The 24938-nt window shown below is 39.7% G+C and overlaps 1 protein-coding gene and 1 long non-coding RNA gene across 2 annotated transcripts in view; both read left to right on the forward strand.

The window, feature by feature from the left end:
- The window catches only part of LOC115568978 (alpha-2-macroglobulin), a 35191-nt gene extending 10580 nt beyond the window's left edge, over positions 1 to 24611 (forward strand). The window contains exons 16-36 of the mRNA XM_030396784.1: positions 26 to 175; positions 284 to 371; positions 491 to 665; positions 1442 to 1667; positions 2708 to 2834; positions 2992 to 3113; positions 3211 to 3262; positions 3414 to 3497; positions 7787 to 7963; positions 8322 to 8397; positions 8725 to 8881; positions 10536 to 10610; positions 10936 to 11098; positions 11180 to 11367; positions 20440 to 20652; positions 21773 to 21891; positions 22138 to 22228; positions 22325 to 22393; positions 22477 to 22582; positions 23124 to 23165; positions 24428 to 24611. Coding sequence (XP_030252644.1) covers positions 26 to 175; positions 284 to 371; positions 491 to 665; positions 1442 to 1667; positions 2708 to 2834; positions 2992 to 3113; positions 3211 to 3262; positions 3414 to 3497; positions 7787 to 7963; positions 8322 to 8397; positions 8725 to 8881; positions 10536 to 10610; positions 10936 to 11098; positions 11180 to 11367; positions 20440 to 20652; positions 21773 to 21891; positions 22138 to 22228; positions 22325 to 22393; positions 22477 to 22582; positions 23124 to 23165; positions 24428 to 24432 — 2505 coding nt within the window. The 3' untranslated portion in view covers positions 24433 to 24611. The remainder of the gene's footprint in view (positions 1 to 25; positions 176 to 283; positions 372 to 490; positions 666 to 1441; positions 1668 to 2707; positions 2835 to 2991; positions 3114 to 3210; positions 3263 to 3413; positions 3498 to 7786; positions 7964 to 8321; positions 8398 to 8724; positions 8882 to 10535; positions 10611 to 10935; positions 11099 to 11179; positions 11368 to 20439; positions 20653 to 21772; positions 21892 to 22137; positions 22229 to 22324; positions 22394 to 22476; positions 22583 to 23123; positions 23166 to 24427) is intronic.
- On the forward strand, positions 16031 to 16732 carry LOC115568984 (uncharacterized). The gene is made up of 2 exons (XR_003981474.1): positions 16031 to 16384; positions 16500 to 16732. It is a non-coding gene; the product is annotated as an uncharacterized LOC115568984 (long non-coding RNA).
- Positions 24612 to 24938: the final 327 nt, after the last annotated feature.

The following is a 24938-nucleotide window of genomic DNA, read 5'->3' on the forward strand; positions in this document are numbered from 1 at the left end:
CCTTGAACCATACCTTTCTTTTCAGATATTTGGGTTGTTGCCTGTCAGTACATTGTCCCATACGCCATATGACGTTCAAGATCCTGTTGATTGTCTGCATGTGAGACCTCGAAGATACATTTTGCCATATCCTCCTGACCGTGATGATAGAGGGGATGCTCATACAGTTTTCCAGGTACTGCACAAAAAAATAACACCCCAAATAAAAAATACATTGATACATTATGTTGTTGTACAGTTGAATAACTTTTGAATGACGACTGCATTGTGTTGGATTAACTAGAATGTAGGGCTGAAGATGGCAACAAACTTGTTCATCCGAGTACCTTCATGCCTCAGATACAGGGGAAGAGAATACCACCAAGGCTATGGTGACTTTGTTTTCTTATCTATATAATGACACATGCTAGATATTTACAAGATGTAAAACAGCTTACTGTGTCATTGCTGTGTTTTGCTTCTGAAGAAATATTTTCTGATTTAATTTCAGGTATTAGGATGAGTTATGACACTGTTCCAATGGTAAACAGAATGGTTGTGGGACAGGCAGGTATGCCCGGTCCTGCTGGGGGACTTGGGGGAAGTTATCCTGAAGACACCCCACCAATAGAAACTGTGCGCACTTTCTTTCCTGAAACCTGGATATGGGACCTGGTGGAAGTTGGGTGAGCTTCTCGCATTATTATAACTAATTATTATTATTATCATTATCATTATTACGTGAGCATGTGTAAGGCATAAAAGTAATCTACTGACATTACTCTTTCAGACTTTTTTTCATTTTACCTGATTGTGATTACAAATGAGTTACGGAATGTAATTTTTGTCATTTTATGTATGGCTTATTAATTAATATACTCACATCATGTTTTGACAAAAGTATTATTCCGAAACATAGCATCATATTTAGAGTTATGCTCTTTATAATGAGAAATATTGTCTGTTTTTCTATTGAATTGAGCCAAACTCTGTAACTCTCTTATTCAGTGTTGTAATATCTGAATTCTCAAGAACACATTATATAGAAGTGTTTGCACATTTGCACAGCATATTTGAGCTTAGAGTACCTAGTTTGTAGAGCTATTTACAATAGTACAAATAACCCTAACATCAACTAATCTTCCCAAATTGTTTTTTTTAATTTATGGAATGGTGAATGGACTTGCATACTGACCACTGAAAGCGCTTTACAACACTTGTCACATTAACTCATTCAAACACACATTCATACAATGCTGGCAGAGGCTGTCATGCAAGGTGCCAGCTGCTCATGAGGAGCAATTTGGGGTTCAGTATCTTCCTTGATTCATACCAGCTACCTTCCGATTTTAGTCGACCTGCTCTACCTCCTGACCTACAGTGTAACAATCAATTAATGTGATTTATTTAAGTATGTTTTTTCCAGGTCACTGAATGTGTTTGTGTGTATTCTTTCATACAGAGAGTCTGGAACGAAGGACGTACCCTTCACTGTCCCAGACACAATCACCACTTGGGAGACAGAGGCTTTCTGTTTGTCCCCTCAGGGTTTTGGCTTGGCCCCTCGTAAAGAGATCAAAGTGTTCCAACCCTTTTTCCTTGAGCTGAGCCTGCCTTATTCCATCATTCGGGGGGAGCACTTTGAACTCAAGGCAACAGTCTTTAACTACCTGTCCAGCTGCATCATGGTAATTAATGCTTTTACATTAATTAAAGATACAATATGGAAGATTTCTGCATCAAATTGTCGAAACAAGACAAGACTTGTTCGATATTTTGTTGAGTTTTTCTACCAACATACAGCCCTCCCTTCTGTAAGTCTTTTGTTTTGTTGTCTGATGAAGAGACCCTTTAAATGCAGAAACCAGATATTGTGCATTTAAATGCTAATGTCGGCATGAGAACATGACAACACTAACATGCTTACCATACTTATGTTTACCATATTGGCACAACTCAATCATGACAACATGTTGTGGTAAACATTTGGGATTGTCCTTAGTTTAGTTTACAGAATACTTTATATTTTGATGTATGATTTATTTAAAATAAAAATCCAAGATCTAGCTTCGAATTATTAAACGTGCTGTGTTGTGCTACATTTTGAACAATTGTTCTCCGTATACCATAGATTCCCAGTAATAAAATACACAACACATTCTCGTACCCAAACAACTTAAAACATCATATATCACTGTTCCTAAAAACAACATGACTTTTGCAGTATATTAGCAACAGGCATAATGGTCATTCACTGTATGCTCACTGTTTGGGTAATTTTTTTGCAAGATAACTATTTGGCTGGGTTTAGGAAAACAACATGACTCAGTATAAGTGACTAGGTTACCTTAGTCATGAATGCACCTACATTATGTGAGTAACTTCGGGTATGTTATGACCATGATGTGACTTAACGTTGTCAGTAAGTTAAAGTTACTGACCGTTGACTTTCACATGAGACACTAACAGCCCTCTCCTGGGTGAGAGTCCTCTGCTTGTTTGACCTGACCATCCATCCCTAGCCTTCTTCATATGTGGATTTTTTTCAGCCTTTATACCACTTAATCTAACTTCCTCCTTTGCTGTCTTAAGAATAATATTGCAGAAAATGGAGGTCACCAGCAACTAAGAAACACAAATATGGGTGATGATCAGCTGCTTTCACAGTTGTAGACGTTTTTCTGATGAGGACAACCTAAAAATATAAATCGATGTCTCCATTTAACAGGTCACTGTGACTCCAGCACCCTCCTTAGATTACACCCTCACCCCCCTCTCTGGTAACCAGTACACATCCTGTCTGTGTGGCAGTGAGCGCAAGACCCTCAGCTGGACCATGGCTCCCTCAGCCTTGGGTAAGGGTCAAGATTTCATCCACACTAGGGTAAAATGTTGAAAATTCCTCAGCGTTCCCATTTTTTAATCTAGATGAAATCAGTGACAAAATGTTTTCACAATATAATATTTTATGTTTTAATGGTGTTTCATGCTGTGTTGGTTGATCTTTTTTAGGGGCTGTGAATGTATCTGTGACTGCTGAGGCTGTAGCATCCCATGCTTTGTGTGGCAACGAGATTGTGAGCGTGCCAGAAAGAGGTCGTATTGATGTGGTCACACGATCTCTCATTGTAAAGGTTGGTACCTAAACAAAAGATGACAAAGAAACCATGTCTGCACTGTATGAAATAGCATATAGAAACTAAGAGAAGTCATTGTTTTCTTCCCTCTCAGGCTGAGGGAATTGAGATGATGAAGAACTACAACTGGCTGCTCTGTCCAAAAGGTCAGGATGGATGGATGGATCCACTTTGTGACACTGATCTTATTTCCACTCTGACCTGTTTCAGTATACTAACTGTAGTGTTCATTTAATCTCTCATGTTCAACTTGAGGTTTCACTCTACATTATGTCTGTTCTCTTTCTCTGCACACAGATGAGGCTTTGACAGAGGAAATAGACATAGAACTCCCTGAGAACGTGATTGATGGATCTGCCCGAGCTACACTATCAGTCCTGGGTAAACTAATAAATGAACTGAATGGAATGTTGTTTTAACCAGTGGTGGAAAGAGTACTGAAATCCTGAACTCATCCACAATTAGAGTAACATTACTGAAATATTGTTCAATTACAAGTAAAGCTACTGGCATTGTTCTTGTCAGAACACACAGGATAGGCCCCAAAATGCAAGACACAGAGGGCAAGTTGTAATTGTTCTCGAATGTCAGCCAGCATTAGCCATGCTGTCTGGACACAGACATGTTTTTTGTAGAGAGCTGAAACAGCTGATCATCCGTGTGAGAGGAAGTTTTTTCAAATCATGCTGTTTCCCAAAAAATTCTTATGTAGTATTATTCAAAATATGCATAAAAATGCAAAAAACAGGGAGCACACAGACTATATACACTCTATAACAGGGGTCGGAAACCTTTGGCACCCGTGCCACGGGTAGCAAGCCGCGGCATAAACACAGATGCCACTTTCTCAGCATCACTGTGGTTGCACTATTTTATATCTAAACGCATCGTGTGCCTTCGTTTACATTTCAGTTCGAACTAGAACTTCCTAGAGGAAAGATTTATAATTTAAGATGACTTTTTTAAATTTAAAAATCATCAACAGGTACTTTAATGAATTATTTATCATATCTCGAAAAATGTGTTAGTTGGGACACTTGTAATTCAAGGTACCACCGTATAGGTTTCTATTTTTGGTCCATATTTTGGTCCATATATTTTTACCCCTGACTCCAGTCAGCGCCTCACCAGTCATGAACCTTACCGCACGTCACTGGTGTCCAGGTATGAAAAACATGCTAGTTCCCTAAAAGTTTTTTAACACTGCTAAAAATCACGGGACAGAAGCAAGCTATCGCATTGTGCATTGCGCATTGCATTGCAAAGCATGGGAAGCCGTTTATGTATGGCAAATTAATTACGGAGGCTTTTCTCAGTTGCTCAAAGGCTCGTTTTGAAAACTTGCCAAATAAAGAAACGATCAAGTCACGGATTAAGGACTTTCCCATGCCAGCTAGAAGTGTTCAGCGACGTATTGTTGAAATGGCAGAAAATGTCAGAGCTCAGCAAACAGCTGGATTAAAAGATGCTGTGTGTTTAGCATTACACTTGGTGAAAGCGTATATGTGAATGACATCCCGCGTTTGGCAGTCATGGCAAGGTACTACTGTGATTTAACTGTCAGAGAGGAACTGCTTGAAGCCAATGCCTGAAACAACAAAACGTGGAGACATAGCCAAGGTATTAATTGAACATTTTGAGGAACGAGGGATTAACATCAGCAAAGTGTTTGCAGTAACCACAGACGGCGCCCCCGCTATGGTTGGGAGACAAAAGGGAGCTGTCAAACTGATTGAAGAAAAAGTCGGCCACCCCATCATGAAACGCCACTGCATAATACATCAAGAAAATTTGTGCGCAAAAATGTCAAATTCGGATCTCAGTGAAGTTATGGCCACGGTGTCAAAGATTATTAACTTTATAGTGAAGCAAACCACACTGACGCAACAGTTTCAGTCCCTGCTGGAGGAGCTGGACAGCGCATGCACAGATCTGTCTTTCCACTCAGCAGTGAGATAGCTGAGCTGCGGAAAAGTTCTGGAGCGATTTGTCAGCTGGTTTGATGCTATCAAGGCTTTTCTGGCTGAAAGGCGCCAAATGTATCAAGAACTGGAGGACAAAAAGAGGATTGTGAAACTTATGTTTCTGGCAGACATTACGGGACACCTGCATGGGCTCAATCTCAGACTGCAAGGTGCAGGACAAACTTTTTTGGACATGTTTGAGACATGGACGGCTTTTGTCGGTAAGCTGGCAGTATTCTCAAGTGACATTTCCACCTCCACTTTCCGAGGACATGGAAATGCGGCTGATTAAGCTGAAGAGCTCAACACTGTGGGTGGCCAAGTTTGCAGAGCTCAGAAAACATTTGGAAGCCACACCAGCGCAAGATCCCGGAGCCCACATCCTCACCTGCTGGGCATCTGCACCTGAGAAATTCAGCTGTCTCCGGGACTGTCCGTCTTTGGTTCAACATATCTCTGTGAGCAGGTGTTCTCACACATGAAACATGTGCTAAGCCCCACCCGCAGTCGCTTAACAAAGGAGCATTCTGAGGCATGCTTACATCTCAAAGTGACTAACTACAAGCCCCAGATCACAGAGCTCAGACAAGTAAAGCAGGGCCAGGGATCACACTGACTATCTAGTAGACATCTGATCATTTGAATTTGCCTCAGCCTACACTTGGTTTTAATTTAAATGTGTAGCTGTTTGTCCATGTCTTTGAAATGTTGATGTGGCTTGTTAAGAATACAGATATACTGTTATTGTTCTGTTATGATACAGATACAGTTGCACTTTTTAAAAAAAATATATTATTATTAAGGTTGAGCAGATACAGGCTTTAAGACAAGGCACTGTGGTCTTAGTTTTGGTTTGACCTCTCTTCCCAGAGCACTATGTTTATGAAATATTTATGTGTTTTGAGATGTGCTCTATGGATGGAATACAATTCCAGGTATATTGGAAATGTTTTTGTATTTTGTGTTATAATTTAACTTTGTGTTATTGTTGATAATGGCATGCTAGATGAGAAGAAAATTTCAAACTGGCACTCCATGTCACAAAGGTTGCCGACCCCTGCTCTATAAAGTGCTGATTAACTAATATAACACAGGTGAATATATCGGGGGGGTAGACAATCCCAGAGGCAGACCAAGGGAGGAAAAGGAAAGTGAGACGTAACACAGGAGGATTTAACTTCAGAATCAAACAGGAAATAACCAGCTCAAACTATGAGAGTTCTTCTCAGTGGTCATGGTCACCTCTCCAAACCAGGGCCTGCTGCAGAGATTTGTTTTTGTCCACAGGCCAGGGTTTTCATTGGCTTATTTGTGATTGGATAGCCTTATTAGTACCCAAACGCTTACTAACTGTGATTTGAGAAGATGTAATCAGTATGGCTGTCAAAATATTAGGTTTACTTTTAATAGTTACGGGTTGTGAGAGTCACTTGAGTCAGTATTGCCTAATCACCACGGAAACTCTTGTTGTTGGGTTAAGAGGTCAAGGGGGCTTACCTCCCCTTGCAAAAGAGAGATAAAAATATAAATTATTTTATTTTGAAAAGATCGATCAACCTAATTTCATTTTATTATGCTACATCTATACACAAAACCTACAGTAGCCTAGGCTACCTGCAGAGCATTGTGTATGTTATTTCAAAAGTGAACGAATGGCTTCTGTTGTACTATGACAGGGATGTGCTTTTCACGCTGACTTGAGGAGGTCTAACCCAGAGACTTCACTCGCTCGTCTGCTACTCATTCAGAACCTAGCCGCCTGTTTGCACTATACTTCTCTGACTCGAATCGCGAGCTCTGAGTCTGCTGCTGTGTTTCCGGCGCAGACTCACGAGCTAGTGGCGTTTCTGGCATCGCGACTCGCGAGCAAGTGCTACGACGAGTAGGCTGTGTTTCCGGCATCGAGGCTCGTGAGGTACGACGACAAGTGTGTCTGGCATCAGCTCGTGGGCTAGTGGGCTACAAGCTTTTTATGTGTACGGCTCTGCATGGCACTATTTATCATTTGAGATTTGATTATAGTAGGACTCTATAGGCTATTTCTCTACTAGGATATTTCTAATACCCGGGTTGAAGATCCGGATGAGTCACGATTCATACATCTCTATTAAAAAGGAGCCACGGCACTCTTAAGATACCAGAAGCCAAGCTTGGTGGATGACATAGATTATGCCATAATCCATTCCATTTTAACGACATACAAAAGCACAAAAATAAATTATTCGCCAAAAATTCTAAAACACTGTCAGGAAAGATCATGAAAATACCAAAATACACTGGGGTGGAGCTTTCAACCATCAGAGTACTTTAACTTAAAATACCACCCCCTTTAAATATAAAGAATATCTTTTTATTCATTGATTCACTCATTGACCAAAATTCAACCAATAAAACGCGGGTAATACAAGACTGAACTACTCAAGGGGTGATTAATAGAACACAGGCTAGGAGTGAAAAGGGCGGGGCAAATGACAAAGAAAGGAAATGAGGAGAAAAACATGACACATGAGGAAAGAGCTTCAAAATAAAGTAGGAAATAACAAAACCAAAAAGACAAACTATGACAAATCCAGTTTCAAATAAAACATGATAAAATCTGCTTGATCATAGATTCTAGCCACCTAAATATGTTACGTTCACACACTTTTATAATCTGTGTCAGGTTAGTTACATGTTCTTGCTTAACGAGTCAGTGTTTTTGTGCAGGTGACATTCTGGGTCGAGCCCTGAAGAACCTGGATGGGCTGCTGAGGATGCCATACGGATGTGGTGAGCAGAACATGGCACTTCTGGCCCCAAACATTTACATCCTCCAGTACCTGAGAAATACACAGCAGCTGACCCCAGCTATCACAGAAAAGTCTACCAACTACCTGACCAGTGGTGAGTTTCTGTTTGTTTAGAAACATATAAGACCCTTAAAATGTGCAAAATATACCATCTGATAGCATCAGATTCTTTTTGCTAACTATAAAAGCAGGAGATCTGGTGTGTTTAATCACTTGACAGTGTCCCAAACATGATCCAGAGGTTACTGGTTTGTTGCATTGCATTCCCCCTCTCTCCTCTCATTTCCTGCCATCTCTCTACTTCCAGCTGTCCAATACAGGCAAAATATTCCCAAAATGTTGTTTTTCTTTGTCTGTACATTTAAACTAACGGAGACATCATGAACAAATTTCCCTCTGTGTCAATATGTAAATCACTAATGGCCTAATGACTGGTTTCTATTCTTCTTCAGGCTACCAGAGACAGCTGAACTACAAACATTCTGATGGTGCTTATAGCACATTTGGAGCAGGAGCAGGGAACACTTGGTGAGGACACTACTAATCAATCATCCATATAGAATAGTATTTCTACAGGTGCAACATTGACCATCTCTTATCAATGAAATACAGGTGACCTCAAGAAAAGGAACCATACTAAAAGCACAGAGTTGATGTTGTGTATCATGAAAAATCTGTTTGAATAATCTTTCTGAATTCCTTTATTCTTTTTTTTTACATTGATGAAGACACATGAAAACATTTTTTTGAAAGTTTAGTGTTTTACGATGACTATCATGAGACATTACACAGATCAAGTCTGTCCTGGTGTCGTATCCTGTCAGTTGATGTCTAACCTTGTTGTAATATCCTCAGGCTGACAGCTTTTGTGCTCAGATCTTTTGCCAAAGCCCAGTCTTTCATCTACATCGACCCAACAAAGATTGAGGAGTCAAAGACTTGGCTGGAGAGAAAACAACGCGAAAATGGCTGTTTTGAACAGTCAGGAAAACTCTTCAACAACAGAATGAAGGTAAGGTGAAAAATCCCTGTAGTGTTTCATATTTTAAAATGACTTTCAGTTAACATCATCCCCAGCTGCTGATAACTGAAACTGATGAAGGTAAGACATGTACATTTACATAGCCCCATCAGCTATTCATGGCTCAGTAGTAACCAGTGTTGGGAAAGTTTACTTTCTACATGAACTAGTTCAAAGTTCAGTTCACAAACTTTAAAATGAACCAGTTCAGTTCATCGTTCATAATTGAAAATGTTGAACTAAGTTCACAGTTCCAAATATGAACTAGTTCATAGTTCTTTTTCAATATGTTGATGCAAGCTATTATTTTTCAAAATTATTGCCACAGCCCATATAGAACCACAGACACCTATTATTTTATCAGTTTTAACACTGAAACTGCAGCTCTCCCACAATATTCTGCAAAACCAGGTTGTCTAGCTGCGGCTGGGAGATGAAGACAGATGTGATTTGGGTGGTAGAGGATCTGTTTTGGCTCGCCGTGTCTTTTGATTTTTTATTCACTCACACATAACTTGAAAGGCTTGCCGGGTGCTTTAGTTCAAAGTGCCGTTTCAGGTTTGCTGTACAGGATAGAGTACAAATTAAAAATTAAAAATTAAAATAAAATAATACATAAATAAGTAAATAAATAATTTTAGAAAAAGAAGAAAAAACGGAAAAATAAAATAATAAATAAATAGATAGTTCAGACAGTGGCTTCAGGGAAAAACTTTTCATAATGACTCAGTAAGGTATTACTTTTTGTTATTTAACAAAATCAGAGATTTAAGCAAAGAGCTCAGTTCCAGCAGAAAAGGAGCAAATTTTTGTTTGTGAAAAAAACATTTTGCATAGGATAACAAAGTTCATCATGTGTTCAAGAGCATTAACTTCTGGGTTAACAGCAAACAACATATTTAAGGGTAAGAGAATGGACAGAGTTAGCAGCATCAAAAAAATTAGATTCGACATCACTCCAAAACTTTTTAGATATATCACAATAAAAAAACAGATATGAAGCCTTCATTTGTTTTTGTCTCCATGCTCAGCACATTGATGACGCATGCGGCGGTGCGACTCTGTGGTGGCTGGTGCTGCCAGTGTTGTGTCCGTTCAGGATGAATTAATCTGTGTTCGTTTGGTAATGCTTCACTGAATGTTTGGTATGCAGCTGTTTCTGTCTGAAATAGTTAAGTTTCGTTTTGATCGAAAGTAAAGCGAGCTGCGTGTAGAAACCTCTCGTCCAGCGTCCTTTTTATTATACACAGCAGCCAGATTGGGTGTTTTTCCGCTACATATTAAGGCCTTTTTCACGGTGTGTTTTATCCGGTTTTCGCCTGGAAGGCTCGATGGAAATCTGGCACTCTCTTGAACGAAGTTAAACTGTGAGAACGCGCCGTTCACAAACGCCAGAATGAACGCGTTCACAATAACGTTCATCAGGCAGAAATACGTACGTTCAGTTCACGTTCGCCCAAAATATGAACGAGTTCATGAACGATCGTTCATTGAATGCGTTCAGGCACAACACTGGTAGTAACTTTGAAACACTGCCACCATGCATCTGAATGTAAGCAGTTCTCTAAATAACTTCAATAACTTTGAGCTCCTGAGTGTTGGAGATACAGCGTTATAATATCTGTGCGATGTTCAATCTCTACAGGGTGGAGTGTCTGATGAAGTGACTCTCAGTGCCTACATAACTGCTGCCTTCCTGGAGATGAATACGTCTGCAAATGTAAGTAGAATCTCGGCCGTACAAATGGTTAATACTGTTTGAAATGTTAACTTTGACATAGGCAATAATGAATGAGACATTGTTAATACATTTTTGATACATTTAACTTTTGTGAATAAAGTCAGTTATTTTTCCTCCTTTTGTTCAGCATCCATTCATAAAAGTCTTCCAAAGTTTACTTGAATACAAGAAATTATTCACACAACATTCTAAACACAAAATAATCATGAAACAGAAGAAACATACTGTTTTGATCAATTAATTCAGTTGATGATACATTTATTTATTATGATGTTTTTTTTTAAAATCTTAAAATCTTTTGTAGGATGCCGTGGTAAAACAGAGTCTGTCATGCCTCAGGGAGTCCATGAGTGACCTCAGTAATACCTACACCACAGCTCTGCTAGCATACGTCTTCACTCTGGCAGGAGACATGGAGGCCCGTGCTCACCTTCTGAAGCACCTAGACACTGTTGCCTTAAGACAAGGTGAGTCATCCTCCTGAGGGAAATCATTGAGGCACCATTATTGTAAAGTTAGCTCACCTTGTGCTTTTTTTCTGTTTGTAGGTGGTTTCCTCCACTGGTCTCGGACAGCAACAGAAACGTCAGCCTCTCTGTCTGTGGAGATCAGCTCCTATGTGCTGTTGGCCAAACTCAGTGCCTCTCCTACTGCTGAAGACCTGGGTTACGCCACACCGATTGTCAGATGGCTCACAGGGCAGCAGAACTACTACGGAGGCTTCTCCTCCACACAGGTACAGATTAAATAGTGTAATGCTGGACTCTGAGATAAAGATATAATTAGGGCTGTCATAGTTAACTCGTTAATTAACACGCGATTAACGCTCGGTATTAAAAAAAAAAAAGAAACGCGCATTGTTTGATTTACGGCCGTCGGTGGCACCTGTAGGCTTGATCCAGAGGGAGGCAGAATAATAAGAAATGGAATCAGAAGAAGAAGAAGCAGGGTTGGCGTTCGGGAAAAACACGGTGGACTGAAAAGCGAAAGTGAAAGGAAATGGAGAAAGGACTTATGAACAGCAAATTCACTTTCAAAACACTGCCAGATGGTTCGGTCGATAGGACAAAAGTTATCTGCACGTACTGTCGACATGAAATGAGTTACCATTGAAGTACGTTGAGTCTCAGATATCATTTGCAAGCCAAACACATGGCAGATGCAGAGAGCCCCTCCCCCTTGCCAAAAGCAGACATCACCATGTTTTGATCCCATTTAGGGTGAGGGGATATTTTTTGAGCCTTTTATTTTCCTGCATGATTTGAAGTGTTGAATAAACATTTTCATAAAGCAAGCATATTTGCCCTTTCTTATGTTTTAAGAACTAGTATTAAGAACATGAAAAAAATACATTAAGGTACATTTAGAACAGAAAGAATTGTGCCAAAAAAATTGCGATTAATTTGTGATTAATCGCGAGTTAACTATGGACATGCGATTAATCACGATTTAAAAAATGTATCGTTTGACAGCCCTAGATATAATATGTAAGATGTCTTCATTAAAATGTCAAAAAAAAAACAGCTAGACCATTTTGAAACTTTTGACAAACATCTACTCAGGCATCTAGACACATCTTTAGTGATGTTTCTGAAATCATGGGGTGTTTCAGGTCTTTCTACGTCATACACCCTCCCCAGTGTGACCCAGCCAGGGCTGATCAGACCCTAGCTTATGTCCAGATGGCTAGCTATGTAAACTACCATGGACTCTATCTTATGCTCTGTGCAAAGCAGCGCACACAGCGCAAGTGTCTTCACTAGTTTCAGACAAACACAGTTTTACTTATCACGCACAGCCCCGACGTTGTCTAAGAAGGAAATGGGTAGCCCTCACCTGTGGGCCCCTGGGCTGTTGGTCTTAAAGTGAGGAGTGGTTAGGTGCACTGATCGCGGATTGCTATCTCAAGGCAGCAGAAAGCGACAGCGTTAGGGCACAAGGGCGCAGTCTGTTTCCTGTTATTTAAAGGATGCAGTATTCAGATAGTAAGATGCGTCTCCTCCTCGGTTAAATATCAGTGTGTATTTTTCATATGCAGTCAGAGTTGTTGATGGGACAGATGATGTAAAATTGGGTGGAGGGTCCAGCAGCCAGGGATCACATCTCTCCCTCAGCAAAGATGGGTCCCACTGGTTAATATGTGTCAGGTCTTGGCACACCAGACTCTTAAAGGGAATGAGAGATGACACTTGAATTGGTTTGATTTTTGTTGCACCAAAAACACACCCATGACCAATTCAGAGTATAAATACCTCCCCTTTGCACTGTGCGCCTCACTTTGCACCCAGATCATCTTCCCTTCAACTAGTAAAATGGACTGTGATCTAAACCCACAAATGCTTTGTGCGTTAGACCAGTGGTTCCCAAACTCTTTGTGCCCAAGGCACACCAAAGGACAAGTAAAAATGCCGGATTATCTCGGCAAAGGAGAAGTGCTCACTAATATAACAATATTTGAACAATGTTGAAAGAAATGGTTCTTTTGTGTATATAGAAAATGTTTTACATCTTTGAGATCAGCTCAAGAAAAATGGGAGCAAAAGCAAAAGTGTTTATATTTTTGTTCAGTGTAAATGTCAGTTGATAACTTTTTAATCCGCTCTGCCAGTGTGTTTTCCGATCAAGCCTCTTTTTTTCTGTACATAGAATATCAACGACTTGCAACATGCAATCCTTCATAAATAGCCCTTGGTGAATGGCTTTTCAGCTTTTAATTTTTTTCGGCAATTAATTCACTCACAACATTCTTCACTTTATGGAAAAGCCCTTGTTGGGACTATAGTCCTCTTAGTAGATGCTTGGTCCGTTGTTTACTCTCGCCTCCCTGGTACTTCTCATATTGTTCTCTGTGTTTAGTCAAGCTATGACGCTTGACATCATATTCCTTTGCAGTGGCAATTTGTTCCTTGCATATCAGGCAGATAGCATTTTCAGTGGACTCCATAAAAAAAATTAAAAAAAAATTGTAATACATAATAAAATCTTGTAACTGTCTGTTCATCATCATTTTGGACAGAGACATCTTTGGTTTGCACAGCCAAACAAGTACAATTAGGAGCCGGCCCTCTTCTCATCAAAAATGCAAGGACACGTGTGTCACCGTGACCTTTGCCATTATGTATTTTGCGTCACATGAAATACATTGTTTAAAATACAATTGTTTGATTTTTATTTCAATTGCATATGAATAGAGTATATTCAATTGGTGTGAAAGAACTAAAACAATTATTAAATTAATAATTTCATAGGCCAGATTATATTTTTCTTTGACATATTTTGTAAAGAATATACTGTACTGTACTTTAGACTCCCCCGGGGCCAAGAGTTTGAGAACCCTGCTCCAAAGCATTGTAGTAAGTAGAATAGATTTGTTGTTTTTAATATTAAATTAACTCAAATGTAAACTTAACCATTACTATTTGAATTTACTGTTTTGATGTGTTGTCAGGCTTCAGGAATACAGGTTAGCTGACCGTTTTGTGAACATTTTTGCAACACTGCCTGCGTAATATATACAGATTTGTGTTTATTTGCCCCCAAAAAACAGATTAGATTACTGTACATTATCCATAAGATAGTGAGTAATGGCACACACCAAGTGTGTGTCTGTGTGTTTGAATTCTGTTAAATCACTCAGCTCAGCACTCACCAGAGACTAAGTTTCTTTCTCTGTTTTGACTGAAGGCTGATGGTGAGACAAGCTTTAGAACAAAGGACAGGGTGGTAATTCATTGCTGGGGGTGGAATTCTGCTTCTATAAAGATAAATATGTGACAAGGCAGTTAGTTTAGTTCAGAGACATTGTTTTTATTACAAAAAATGGTAGTGCTGTTAATTATGCAGTGTGAACAGTGATGTGATCAGGCTCAGATATATACAGTAGGCTATGAACACTGTAGTGTTTTGAATGTTTTTTGTAAAGCCCTCTATAACCATTAATTAATGATAAGTATGATCTTTAATTGTATTATTACAGACAGGATTGATTCATTGATTCACTCAGATGATGTTAGTACTTCTGATCTTCAGCCACTTTAGACTTACTTGGGCCCGTCACTCAGTCCAATGCTTGATATAGCAAGATCTTCAGCTCTTCAGCTTTTTACAGACTGTGCACATAAACCTTGTAATGTCCAAGAAAGAACAGACATAATATAACGAAAGAAGTTATATAACCTCAAATCTCGCCTCATCTCATAACAGGGACGTGCACATGATTATAGAGGGGCAGGGGCTCAAAGTCAGAAAAGGGCAGTATGTGCGCGTGCACAGTGCGCGCCAAACAATTTTTCAGGCCTTAATAACACAATATGTAGATTAACTTAAAATTAGTAAACAAAGAAGCTGTGTATCTTGTGTAGCTGTGAGTGATATGCAATTGCCATTTCTTTTGTGTCATCAAATTATTGTCAACATGAGTTTATTCACATCATCATAATACTGAGGTTTGGAAGACATGCAATTCAGCTGCAATTCTTGAAAAGCAATCAAACACTGGTTTATTATTAGGCTATTTATTGGAGGGCAAGTGCAAACTAGAAATACAGGCTACACTTCTAAAAATGTGACAAAACCAAGAAATGACTACTGTGACTGCTACTGTGGATGTTAGTAGAACAACAATGTTTACAACAGCAAAGTCACAGTGAACTCAATATCTGGAAGAAGTTTAAGATTTGTGGCAAGATAAACAGCCGACACAGACAGCTGTCAGATTAGATTATTATCTCTCATTAACCAGCAGTTAGCTTTACAAGGACAAATGGGCGCTCTTCTGAAATATGACTCATATTTAAGCATGTTGAATAAGTGGAAGGTGACTTGTTAGCCCCCACAAGGATGTTATGTTAATGGATTTATAACTCACAAATGTTCAAGTCACTCCACTGTCACGTCTCATCTACGTGTGTGTAGTTCTCGATGAGGCAGCAGCTTCTCTCTCTCTCTCTCTCTTTGTCTTCAAAATAAGAGCTTTACATTGCACCCCATTGGTGTTTAGAACTGGGTTCTTAGCGGGGGGCTTTTAATTTGAAAGTAGCTACTGTTTGTAGAGAGGGACAGAGCAGAGCAGCAGCGGACAGAGAAGCGGCTTTAGGCTCAACACACTCCCAACACCATATTACGAGGAAATACGTACGGTAGATAACCGTGGCATTTTTATACCGCCGTTTTTTTTACATCCCTTCGCACAACTGGAATTTATGTATTCATTAAAAAACACACAAAAAGGGCACTTTATAATAGGAGGCAAAAAGGGCAGGGGCTCAAGCACCCTTTGGGCCTTATGTGTGCACGTGCCTGCTCACAACCATAATGTAGTCAATACAATAACAAAAAGGAAGATAGCCCGTCTACTACTGTGTCCATTAGGGGTGGGAATCTCTTGGCACCTCACGATTTGATTCAATTCCAATTCTGAGGTCAACGATTAGATTCTAAACCGGTTATTGATGAATCTCGATGCAACTGTTTTTTTGTGTACATTTCCATGCATGATTTAAAATAATAATAATAATAATAATAATTAAATCTGAGTTTGCTACACAGAGTTTGCTGATCACTTCCTACTTTTGTGATGATCAGTAAAGAAAATCAACAAATTAATTACATTCTCTAACATTTTATTAAAGAAAAGGCTTGTCTTTGTCACAAATAGATATGACTTTCTATGAACACAGAATCCTCCTGTTACAGGCAAAGAACGTATCTGAGAGAAAAACTGTGTTTACCCTCCTGGGACCCGAGGCAAAAAGGTGTCTTCCATTTTCTTTCTTTTTTTTGTGTTTTCCTACCTATTTAGGGTTTTTTTTTTTAATACATCTTACAATTTAGACTTTTTAAAATGTATTTTTATTCTTTATTTTACAGCATGTCCACTGTAGTGGACCACAGGACCATTTGAGTGTGAAAAGACAGCCGAACTTGGAAGATGAAAAAATGTAACATATTAAGGCTGTAGAGTGATATTAAACCAAAAATACATTCTCAAAACAAAACTATGTATCATTCTGGATTGTTTCACTTGCTTGTTGGTTGCAATAATAGTATTATATTTTCTATTTAAACTGAACGCATGGTCATTAAATGTCAATATCGCTTAATGGGTCCCCTTGACTCCTTTGAGTGTGAACAGTAGAACTAAAGTTGAACAGATTTATTTTTTATTGTGATTTAGTTATTTGTCTAACGTACACCAATCTGGTTTCCTTCTGCATTGTTATTCATTTCTTCCTTTGCATGTTTTATTTTTAGCGATGATAATCCTGGAAGCAATTTCTCTTCTTGGTAATGCAGAGAAACATCTTGCATTTGGTACACCTCATGTACGTCTTGCTTTTGCAGCCCTTATTTCTGAACGTTTGATATCCCCCATCTCTGGCATGTGTGTGGCTCCTAGTCTCCTTACAGATGGCTCTGGTTGTGGGATCCACATTTTGGTTGGTGGCTCATACTCCTCTTCACTGTTGTCATCAAGTTCTGGACTCTCCAACAGCTCTTCAGCCAGGTGCAATTTGAAGTCTAGGTAATGTTGGGTGTTCTTCGTTAGTCAGTTAAGCGCTCCGCTGTCTGACTTGTACTGGATCCAGGAATTGTGATGGCAACATCAAAGAAGTGTGTAATCACATGCAACGTCCATTTCTTGGTCCTGTTTGACATGTGATAAAAGCTTAGCATACGGTCACATAGGTCCACGCCACCCATGTTGTCATTGTATTGTCTGATCACTGCTGGTCTTCTCACCTGGACCTGGACTTTTTCTTTGTTGGACCATCTAGTGCAGATATCTTCAGGATCTTTACTATGTACAGTGGAAGCCATCAGCACTGGTTTGTTGTCGAACCATTTCGTGATTGCCAGCTCAGGACTCTTTGTCACCGCCGACACTGATGCTCCCCTCCCCTCTTTTCGCAACTGCTTGTCTCCTGGCAGCTTGCATAGCTTTGGGACTTGGTTCTTCATTATGGTTCCAGCCCTTTGCCAGCAATGCATCCATAAGATCAACTGTTTTGAAGTATTGGACAAAGAATAGGTGACTTCCTGTGGGAACAGATTCAACCATGTGTAGGACTTCTGCTGCTCCAACGCTCAATCTTTGGCCCCTGAATGTATTCTTACACTTTGAAATCCAGCATCAGACCATTTGGGGATGCAAGGACAAAGACTATCAGGCCAGCAGGGTTTGGCTTGCCTGGAACATATTGCCTTTCCTGTGGGAACAGATTCAACCATGTGTAGGACTTCTGCTGCTCCAACGCTCAATCTTTGGCCCCTGAATGTATTCTTACACTTTGAAATCCAGCATCAGTCACAGGTGTGAATCTATTATGATGGAAAAAAAACAAATCTATCTGGATTAAATGCAGTCAGGCAGTAGTGCATCACTGGGACAATTCCAGTGTTATGGATGCGATATGGTCAACAAACTTTGCATTCTTGAGGCAATTTGCATTTATTTCCATGACACCACTTTGGAAATCTTCAAACCTCAAGGATCACTGATAAATATCACTGATACATAGAAATATGTCCGCATTATGGGTGATACATCACATGGAATTACCCATGTACTGTAAAATACAATATAATTTTACCATGAATATCAATAGTAGCCAATAACTTGAACTGAATATATAATCCTGGAACTAGGGTTGGGCGGTATGACGGTATTATACCGTGTGACGGTATAAAAGTGTCCACCGGTAGAGATTTAGCAATACCGTTTATACCGGAGAAAGAGCAGATGTCTGCGGCATCTCTCTAAGTCACTGTAGTTACACTGCCTCAACACACGGGGCACTGCAGGCACTGCAGCAGACTGCTCGGCGCGGTTGCATGAGCACGACGAAGAAGAAACAGCTTTACCGGGGTGATAACAATCCAGGGTTTTCCCTGCTATTATACGGCTTAGGCGCGGCGCCCAAGCATTTTTGCCTCCCGCCTAAGCAGGATTCTCCCCAGATGGTATACTCCGCGCGTGACGGTGACGAGCGTCCGTCCGTCCCCCGGTTAGCTCCCGGCTAACGGCTACGAGCGTCCGTCCGTCCCCCGGGTGACGGAGTTGATGACCGTCCGTCCGTCCCCCGGTTAGCTCCCGGCTAACGGCAACGAGCGTCCGTCCGTCCCCCGGGTGACGGAGTTGATGACCGTCCGTCCGTCCAACCCCCCGACTGACGTGAACGAGCGTTCGCACATTTTCTTTAAAATAATGTTATGCTGCTGTGAGCAAATAAAAATAAAAGAGGAAAATGATCAAATGCAACAGTATGATTATTTTAAGCCATTAATTGAATTTACAGGGGAGAAAAAACATACCGCGATATAAACCGTTACCGTGATATGAAATGACTCATACCGTGATATAAGATTTTGCTCATACCGCCCAACCCTACCTGGAACTAAATAAAACATACGTGCTACTCCTGGCCCACAGAGGGCAACGTCTTTCCTGCTCGTCCCTGTCTGTCTCTGTATCTGTATCTGTCTGCTCATCTCAACCTCCTGCATCTTCCTCTTCTTCACCATCTTCTTCTATCCCCGGTTCAAACTCAGCCTCATCTTTCTCATCATCAGACAGCTCCAAATCTGAATCTCCCTCAACTATCTTTAAAGAATTCTCTCTGCTTCAGTTCTGTCTCCTACAAAAATTTTGCGTAATTAAGTACATGAAGATGGCTTTGGTTTCCACTACAACTGACATTTATGAAAGGACTATTATTTCAAAACACAAATAATTGAACTGCTTTCAGAACTAAATATATCATTCCTGACATGTTAATAAACAAGAAAATATATGATTATCATAGTGACGAAACAAGAGATAAATGATATTTGACTGACCTCTCCTCTTTCCATAAAATGTGCTTGATGGTATGCAGGCCATTTTGGATGAAAAGGAAGGGGAAGTTCCCAGCATCCCAGCCTATCACATTACACATCACTGGAAAGCCCTGGATGTCCTCTTTACAATACAGCAGGGATTAATTGAGTAGCTCGAAAGAGTAAAAGGTGATGCATGTTAACAAAATGTACAGTATAGAGGACATAAGTCATTGGCCTGGGTCTCAGGAGGATACTGTAGCCTATATAAAAAATAATAAAAGCTTTCAATGAAATAATCAATGCAGATTGCATTTCAGCACATTATGGACCTATGTATCAGCTCTACTAAAACATGGCTACTTACCTACCCGCTCTCATCAAAGTATCCAAAACTTCTGTTTTAGTTTCACTGTACAGCATTGGTATGGCTGTGTCAGTGAAGTAACGCCGAGATGGTATTTTGTATCTTGGCTCTAGAGTGAACACCATTGTCCAAAAACCCACGTTCTCCATAACTGAATACAGTCTTAAATCCAATGTGATCAAACTTGCAATGGATTTGGTAATCTGCTTTGCTCTCTCAGAGTTCGAATGAAGCTGTATCACCGCCTGTTCGGTTGTTCTCTGGCTGGCGTCTGCAACAGGTTGCTGCTTCTCTCCCAACTCTGGGTGGTATCACGCAAGGTGGTTTCTCAAATTAGTTGTGTTGCCGTATTTAAGTTGGGATCCACACACCTTACAAGCTGGGTAGGTCTTGTCAATTGTAATATAAGGCATTAAAAGAGGAGATATTGTATTTTGAAAGGTACTGGTCCTACACGGCTGCTTAGAACCTTTCAAAACACACTTTTTACCACAAATTGCAAATATTAAGGATCTGGGCATTTAATTGTCATTGTCATAACTTAAAGGCAGCGATGGCTGTCATTAGATTTCTGAACCTGAAATTAATGAAGCTAAGTCATTTTTGTATATGTTTTTGTGACAGGACACAGTGGTGGCTCTTCAGGCTCTTGCTCTCTACGCAACTCTGGTGTTCAGTCCGGAGGGCTCAAGCACAGTGACAGTCCAGTCTCCCAGTGGCCAGCTGATGTTTGATGTTAATCAAGACAACAAACTGCTCTACCAGGAGGTGGTGCTGAAGGATGTGACAGGAAAGCACAGCCTGGAGGTGAAGGGCACTGCATGTGCTTCAGTGCAGGTCAGTCATCACTGCAGCTCTACCTATTTTTCCTATATATGCAGTACATATATTACCACAAACGCAACAATACACCACTGTTAAATATGATTTTTTTGCCATACCTCTATTATAATGGGTCATTGTAGTATGCTTTTATTCGTAGGCTGTTTCTTTTCCAAATTAGGGGTGAAATCTGCCTATTTGAGTTATTAAAAGGTATTATGTTAAGAAGATTATGTGATCTGACGCTAAGTACAACAATTTAAGAAATACATGTCTTCAGTGCGTTAATTATTCCACCGAAGAAGAAAGGCAGCAGGTGCCAGCACTGAAAATCTTCCTTCACGTTTTGGTGTGTAAATGATACTCACCAAAAGTTTAGGATTTATTTTGGTAATTCACCTCAAGAAAGAATTTCTACAGAGATAGACCTAATGTCAAATAAAACGATCTTTGTAACAAGGCCACACATCACGTAAGTCTTTTTAAAATCTTTTGAGGTGAGCTGTAACAATTGTTGCCTCATCCAGATCATCAAAATCAATCAGCCATGACTTTGTATGACTTCTTGATGGCAGTCTTTGAGATATACTCCAAACTCCTTTCTCCAGCTCTGACTCACATTTACACCACAGTCTTCCTGCAGCAACTCACCTCTGGTTACAAAACAGATCTCATCATTGAACAAAAAGCTCTATCTCCAAACTATTTTTTTCTGTAATGTTTTCAGAATGACAACCTCCGCCTGTCATTGGCAAAAACAAGCAATTAAAGTGAACTTAACTATGACAGCGGGAATTGCAACCAATAGCCATATTTCAACTGCCAGCTGAGGTGATTTACTAGGTCATTTTTAAAACATTTGGTAACAATGATTTACACACCAAAGTATGTAAACACAGGGCACGTATTTAAAAACACAGGAATTCCCTTTTAACATGTCCAGATGTTTGTGAAGGTTAGGGAAAAGAAAAAGAAATGTCATCAGCATAAAGTGAAACACTATGCTCAATGCTATGGTAAATACCTGCAGATAGCAATAGTACATGGCTTGATTGCCAGGGCAAATAGGTGTTACTTAAAGTGCATTTGTCCACGTTAATGAGTATTAAACCTTCCTTGTGCACCTCTTTCCTAGATTTCTCTCCACTACAACATTCCAACTCCTACTGATGTCGATACCCTCAGTGTGGAGGTTAAACCAGAGGCTGACTGCACCCGCCAGAGACCCAAACTTACTCTGAAGCTTAAGTCCCTGTAAGTAATCATCAACAACTGGATCTACATTATAGCAATGATAGAAGTATATTAAAACACTGAACAATCCTCTGCAAATGAACGTGTGGCAAATGTCTATAACTTAGTAGTTTATACTTTGCTCAAGCATATGCTTACTGTAGATAAAGCCCTATTTAAAGGTTTCTATGCATGCAACTAGTAGATCTATGAAGAAATTGATTAAAAGTAACTCAGTAACAACACATTTTTATGCTTGAATTACAGATATAGTGGAAAGGAGAGCACTACTAACATGGTGATCCTGGATATCAAAATGCTCTCAGGATTTGTCCCAGACCCAAAGTCTTTGAAGAGGGTAAGCTATTTTGAAGTTAGTTAAATTGTAAATTTGCATTATTATTGTTGATGTCATGACAACGGGATGACACAGCTAAATATCACCTCCTCACAGCTCAAAGGTGCCCTGCTGGTGGATCGTGTTGAACAAAAGGAAGATCACATTCTTGTTTACTTACAGAGGGTGAGAGCAATTCACAGTGGGTAACAATTAATGATGTTCTACACATATGTTACTGATTGCAATGTCTGTTTTTCTTCCAACAGCTATCAAAGGACATACATATCAACCACCTCCTTGAGATTGTACAGGAGCACCCAGTGCAGAACATGAAGCCAGCTGTGGTTAAGATCTATGACTACTACCAGACAAGTAAATCAGATACTCTACTACAGTCCTCTCTAATACTCTGAGTAATCATCAAACAGCATTTGAGCATTTGTCAGAATAGCAATCCCTGAACCAATTGGCTATCGTCTGATGACAGTTTAGCCTTTGAGGGCAATGGCCAATGTTTTAAGGTTTCAGTTGTAGCCATCAGATATCCAGATAACGAATATTGGGGCCAAGACTTCCTCCTCCACAGCCAGGTCATTATTTACAGTTCGATTACCTCCTTGAGACAAAAGACAGTAGGAATTTATTATGTAGATGTTTAGAAAGCAGTACAAATTTAGACCATCATCAGAGAATACCCAAAGAACTACAAGATTGCATTTCGGTCCTTCCCTTAGATCTTAACATTGACTGATTACCTTCCCACAACCAAAGACCATCTGTTTAAACGGAGTATCAACAGAGTATCATATTAGTAAATTTGAATATTGTATGTTTTTAATGAGTTAGACTGTTGAGCATTGGGAGGAAGTTCACTCTTATTTGTTTTTTACCTCTTCCATTTCTCTTCTGCTAGGTGACCAGGCTGAGACAGAATACACCTACCCTTGTGTTGCAGGTAACAATCTGTAATAATATACAGAGGCAAGTGTGTGTGTGTGTGTGTGTGTGTGTGTGTGTATACACATACACACACACACACACTATAATAGGGGTGTAATGATAAACAAAAATCATGGTTCGATACGTACCTCGGTTTTGAGATCACCATTTGGTTCAGTTTCGTTACAGTATTGGAACAAAATGCAAAACATAAATTTTTTTCTTGTGTATTCAGAACTTCTGTAAACCAACAATTTATTGTAACATTATACAAAATATGAAAATAAAATTAAAAACATAGAATACTAATGAAATTGTTCTAAAATAAACAAAATATATATAAAATAAGCTTTCTAAGAATACAATATTCTCAAACAAAAAATATATGAAATGTTATAAAAATATATTCCTCACAGCTTGTAAAAGGCTTTTAACTAAACTTTTCCACAAGTAAAGTGCAGCACTAACAGCATGTAGCCATCACTCAACCTTCATATTTTTTGCCAGAAAGATAAACTTGTCCACATTGACTGCACCCATGAGTTTGTGACTACAGGCTTTCATTACGAAGATATAAGGACGACAATATGCACTTTTGGAAGATTTTTTGGACTGGCATCGACACAGTCACCTACACTGTCACTGTGTGTTCTGTAGCGCTCGTCTAACAGTGGTTTGCAGGTCGCAGTCCCCAGCATCTCCGGGTGGAATAGTAGTGTTCAAGCCACATCAAAATGAATATACATATACATCAGTTGGATCGATGAGCAGGGTGATCAGAATGTTTTTCCTGGTTAGTTAACATGGCCGAGGACCCCTCTCGAGACGGGATTCTCAAACCACACCTCCAGCACATCTGGGACCCTCACCAGTTAACATAAAACACCAGTTAAACTGTCACACCAGAAACATGTCTTTCTCCATTGCAATATTTAACGAGGAAGCTGCAGTGTTCCCAAGCAGGAGACTTTAGCGATAAGGGAGGGTCTTTAAACTCTGTTTTCTTGCTAGCTTTAGCCATGATGTAAACGGGCTGCACGTGTAACTAAGGCAGAAAATAAACATACGCAAACTTCATTTCCGGGAGCTCCCCTGTGCACAGCCCTGTACCGGGCCGAACGTCCTGTACTGAAACGGTTCAATACAAATACATGTATTGTTACACCCCTTTTATGTTCCTATAATATATATTAATTAACCTCAAACCATATTACTTAACCTAAAATATTTCAACCACAAACAACTATCACTGTGAATTTTCTTTTCTTTTTTTCACAGCTTGAAGAGTGACGTGGAGTCCATACTCAGCTGGTCGCTGATTCCTGTGTTATTCAATACAATTATGAACTTTGTGTAATTCAGTGTCTGTTTTCTGGAATTGCAGTTAAGACTTATTTGCTCATTAATGAAAGACATGCACAATGGACAATAAAATAAAGTGATCTAAATCTCGACCTTACAACCACTATTGTGTTTCACTGTTTTTCCACTGTTTGTCTTCTCTGCAGTTTATTTATCATACATACTTCAACCAGTGTTGAGGTTATGCAGGTCAGCCCTTCTGTGAAAAGTGGGTATATGTCAAGAAAAGTAACAACTGGGTCTTATGGCTTTCTTGGGTTTTAATCATTTAGGTCAGTGGTTCTCAACTGGTCTGGCTTTGTGACCCACCATCACCCCTTAATGACAAGCTACCCAAATCAAAGAAAAATTTCAACTCAACATAACATAACATAACACTTCAGTAACTGTACTATTAAACTATTCAGTCACTTATTCTGGCAATAAA

Source organism: Sparus aurata, chromosome 2, assembly GCF_900880675.1.
Source record: "Sparus aurata chromosome 2, fSpaAur1.1, whole genome shotgun sequence".
Taxonomy (NCBI): Eukaryota; Metazoa; Chordata; class Actinopteri; order Spariformes; family Sparidae; genus Sparus; species Sparus aurata.